The sequence below is a fragment of the Octopus bimaculoides genome, chromosome 17 (genome assembly GCF_001194135.2).
Source record: "Octopus bimaculoides isolate UCB-OBI-ISO-001 chromosome 17, ASM119413v2, whole genome shotgun sequence".
NCBI classification, from domain to species: domain Eukaryota; kingdom Metazoa; phylum Mollusca; class Cephalopoda; order Octopoda; family Octopodidae; genus Octopus; species Octopus bimaculoides.
The window spans coordinates 6,336,417-6,341,393 of NC_068997.1; the positions used below are offsets into that span (position 1 = coordinate 6,336,417).

The 4,977-nt window shown below is 32.3% G+C and overlaps 1 protein-coding gene across 1 annotated transcript in view; it reads right to left on the minus strand.

The window, feature by feature from the left end:
* The window catches only part of LOC106877392 (uncharacterized), a 115,521-nt gene that overhangs the window by 47,035 nt on the left and 63,509 nt on the right, over positions 1-4,977 (minus strand). Inside the window, exon 2 of the mRNA XM_052974117.1 lies at positions 1,971-2,784. Coding sequence (XP_052830077.1) covers positions 1,971-2,498 — 528 coding nt within the window. The 5' untranslated portion in view covers positions 2,499-2,784. The remainder of the gene's footprint in view (positions 1-1,970; positions 2,785-4,977) is intronic.

A 4,977-nucleotide genomic window follows, 5' to 3' on the forward strand; every position in this document is an offset into this window, starting at 1 on the left:
GTGTGTGTGTGTGTGTGTGTGTGTGTGTGTGTGTGTGTGAGAGAGAGAGACTGTGTTTGTGCGTGAGTGTGGGTGTATGAGTGCGTGTGTGCGTATGTAATTTCGAATATTACTAATTTGAACAAGTTTTCTTGTCGACGCTAAATAGACAAATTCTCTGTCGGATTGTTAACAGATAAGTCTTAGTACGTGAGTATCTGTTTGTAGTCAACGCTAAACACTAGACTATTATATCACTGACCAAACATAACAAGCTTCACATATCAACAACAATTTTTCTGTCTTCTTTTAATTCAAACATTCAGTAGTTTTTTGTTCACAAGTTTCTGAATTTGGAAACAGTAGAACAGTTACTGTTTTTAAGATTTTACTTGAATAACTCTTCTCTTAAACTTTGTTCTGTGAACCTGCACTAGATCTACGTGGTGACCAAATAGATTAGCATAATAAATGAAAATCGCCTGTTGTGTTAGAGGTGAAGTGGGCTATATGTCTTTAATAAGGTTGTCATTTCTTTTATACAAAACGTTTATTATAAATGAAAAACAAACTATTGCACTATAGAAGTTGTGTCTTCTCACATAAGCACGAGGTTTATATCAAATATGATGCTGTAGTACGTTCATACCTTTTCCGTGGTGTTTAGTAACTAAATTCAAGAGAAGTAACTCGAACCACGTAACCAATGTACACTACAGATAAAGTATTTCTTTACAACGTATTACATTACGTCATACAAGAGAAAAAAGATACACACACACAGATATAATATAACTCGATGCTTTAAGAACGAATTCCTTCGGTCTATTTGTTCTGCGGTGAATTACAGACGCCAATGAATAAATATCTAATCAGCTCTACCTCTTTCCCCAAACTGGAATCGTGTTTCTTAAGTTTAAAATCATCCTAACTCTACAGTCAGTATTATAACATGGTTTTCAAAAGGATTTTTTTAAGCTATTTAAATTTTTTTAAAAATTGCTCTCATATTCAAATTGGTATCAATCAAATCACACCCGACAGTGCAGTTAATTAGTGTAGAAATAGATCTGTAAAAACTAAGGAGACAAAGAACTCTCAGATATTCATATCATCTGTGACAATGGCATTCGGAATGGATCATAGGAATCTTCCAAATATTTCATTTCATTTCAAAATCTAACTGTAATTCTAAAATACCCTTTGTTAAAATAAATCCTTTAAGAGTAACTAATTATAATTAAATAACTTGATTGACCAGAAAAATATAATTCAGTTCAGAAAATGGATCGGATAAAAGCCTAAAAGTAGTTAAACAACAGATCAAACTGTCTTCTTTGAATTCTAATATGAATTAATTATTAATGATGAAGAAGATGAGGGATAATAGAGTGAGCTTGTCCGTTCCAATTTCATTCATTTAAGAGTTAATATGAAATAACAGGATTCATACAATATTTAAACAAGAAAAGGGGGAAAGCAGTGCTTATCAGAAAGAAAACTTTTAATGAGTAAAATAATTATATGCTTTTAATGTGACTTGTTTTTTGGGTTTTTTAATTAGTAATTATTATCATGACTTTGTTAAAATATCTATTATTATTTCAATGTTAATCTTCTTTCACATTTAATGTTTTAGTATCGCAAATGTTTCAGACTCTTGTTATTAACTCCTTTGTTGATGTTTGTCTGTTGATCTAACTGCTCCCATAAAATACAGCTATAATTCATTAACGGGCATTTACACATACAGATCGCTTAATACTCACACATGAAAACACACACAGATATATATATACACAAATATACAACAATACATATGTATGTATGCATGTATGAATGCATGTGTGTATGCATGTATGAGTGTGTATGAATATATGTATCTATGTGTGTATGAATGTATACATGTAAGAACGTATATGGCTGGTTACACTTTGTTAAATGTTTCATACATCTTTATAGTTTTTTTTTTTTTAATAATAGTGTCTTACCTTTTCTCCTTTCATATTTGCTACACACTGCGGTCCAGTAGCAGCCGCAAAAGTTCGCATTCCTAATCGTCTCCAAAACATGTCACATTCTCTGTTGGAATAGAGTTCAGCACTGGTCATGTTGTGTAACTGAAATCTTGCTGCACGTGAATTACGGATGTCACCAATCTCTTCCAATTTATAAACTTCCATTCGGATAGAATTTTGAACTGGATCATGGAGGAAACTGTATATCTTTTGCTGAGCTGGTTTAATTGATTTGTCCATAAAATGTTCCACATAAAAGTTTGTAGTATCATCGTCCAAAGATGGCAGTTGAATCGGTGTATAGCGTGACCAAAAGAAGATATGTCGTTCTCGTGTGGGTACAGCATTTGACAAATAAGCGTCATTGTGATACTGTTTTAGGTTGCTATACTCTCCGGGAAGTATTCGAGCCAAAATTCGCAAATCACGCCTTAAAGACGCTAGCGCCACTCGCGTAATCATAAGAAGAATGAAGCATATAATCTTTTTGAACTCGGCCATAGATATGTGTTATTTGTAAATCACTCAGACATCCAAAACCAATTTCAGGGAAATTAAATATGCATATTTTAAGCATTTAATCAAAATTCTTTTTGTTATAATTCATTGTCGAAATCATTTTTCTCTACCTGGACTACTTTGACACTTCATGCTATCATTGCCATAACTGTTTACATCAGCAAGAAACGATTGTTCATTTTATGAAGGAAGTTTCATGATAGCGCCCGTTAAAACAATTTCATAGCAGATATGTGGTTCCCGTTCATGTACATTATTGTTGGTGCATCTAAAAAATAAAATATAGCATTCACTTAACGTTGTTAATACGATTTAAGTTAATGATTAGTTTAACTAAATTCAGCCCTTATAAAACAATACTTATTAACAAAAATTGTCTGTACAATTTCTTTGCGGACAAAAATAACAAAACAAGCAAAATATTAACGTTTTATGCAGAAATATCTTCACATGTAAAGAAAATCATATCAAACTATTTCACATGCACATCACACTATCATCAATTTATCGTAGATAATCAGGCTGAAAAAATTAACATCACACGCCCTAGCATTTGACAGAAAGTCAATTTACACTCAATTATGGGGAAAACTTTGAATCAATTCATTCCATATGCCCATTCATTTAAACACACATAGAAATAAACACAGAGGCTCAAATGTGTATGTATTTATGTGAATATATATATATATATATATATATATACATATATATGCACATGTATAGTTATGTGTGTGCGTAAACACGTCTACTAAATAATTTGACTATTGTATAACCATTAAGTAACCGCTTAAGAAACCAGCTAGTGATGCGATAACGACTTTGCCAAAACAAATTATTTATCATAACATCACAGACAGAAACGTAAACTTTGCTTTTGGCGGGAAACCAAGAAAAAAACATATGTTCACAATTTTTCCGAAACGATTATGAGTCAATCGACATTGCAAGAATTGGTCAATTATGAAGAATAATTTCAGTGAATAACGAAGTAACCAACAATACCTTGCGTTCAAATTATCTTTAAGTAGTAGTAGTAGTAGTAGTAGTAGTAGTAATAGTAGTAGTAGTTCGATCTAGGTGAAATAATTCTGCTTTCAGTGACTCAGAACGATATCTATTTACAAAACAAAATATACAGGGCGTTATGTGGTTAAGAACTTCGCAAACAGGTCCTTCCTGCTTCGATTACGTAGTGTCTTCTGATTCTGTAGCCCCGAATTGGTCAATGTTTCCTTCGCTGGAAAAACATTAATGACTTCCTCTCACTGCATTTCGCTTGTGTATCAGCGGTTTGTGTAAAATAAGCGTATCATACTAACCAGAGATGGTTGTTTGATTAAGGAATTCCTTTCACAAGTACGGAGTTTCAGCTTTAATTGCACTAATTTGTGATTCCACACAATATATATCTGTGTTTTAACTTGATGGTTGTTTTAATTTTCAAGTTCCACCAATAGTCTTTTGACCTAACGGTCTGAATACGGTCAACTTCATTTGTCGGTATTTCCTTTTTTGTTATCCTGTTCTAGACCATTTTGGCAACCGCATTATGCCTCATGGCAAGATAATAACATTCTTTCACAGTTGGCAATAATGTGGTTAATGTCTTCAGTCTTGAGCTTGCAAAACCTAAATCTGTTGTCTGTCAACATTTTCTGCCTTTTATGTTGTAATGAGTGAGGATCTCTTGTTTTTGGAATGCATCGATGTAGCCTTCAAAGTGGGATATATGTATATATGTATGTATGACATTTCCATGAGTAAAATGCACCGATTTTGCCTTAGAGGATAAGCAATTAATTATGAATTTTAACCTCGTGGTATATAACAAAACAGAGATAAGAGAAATCACAAACAAACATTAAGGAATCAATCAACATGAATGAAAGAAAATTTCAGGAAGTCATAATAAGGACGTACTAAACACTTTAAACAGGATTTAATGAGAAAAGAAAAGCTAACAGGCACCAATAAACTGGCAGTTCCAGTAAGAAATGAGTGTTTTAATATTCTCAACTGGACGCCGAATCAATTAGGAAGAGTTGATATGAAAGGCAGAGAAATATAATGCTTTAAGAATACACCACCCAGAATTTTAAGAAAGAAAGATTATATTACCACGAGTATAGGATGATAGGGGTCTTATTTAATTAGGAAACTATTATAAAAGGAATTTCCTGTAGTTGTGCGAACATATCTGTAAAAACAACGGAAGATTGATATTGATGGCTTCAGAATACAAACAAAAACCCTGTTCTTTACATTCAAATAAACCAACAGATATTTAAACAATTGAAATGGTTGGCATTTGCGAGGAAACAGAGAAATAAAACTGAAAATTGTAAAAAGAAAATGCCTACATATATTATATACAAACAAACATACATACATACCCCCCCACACACACACACACACATATATATATATATATATATATATATATATATATATATATATA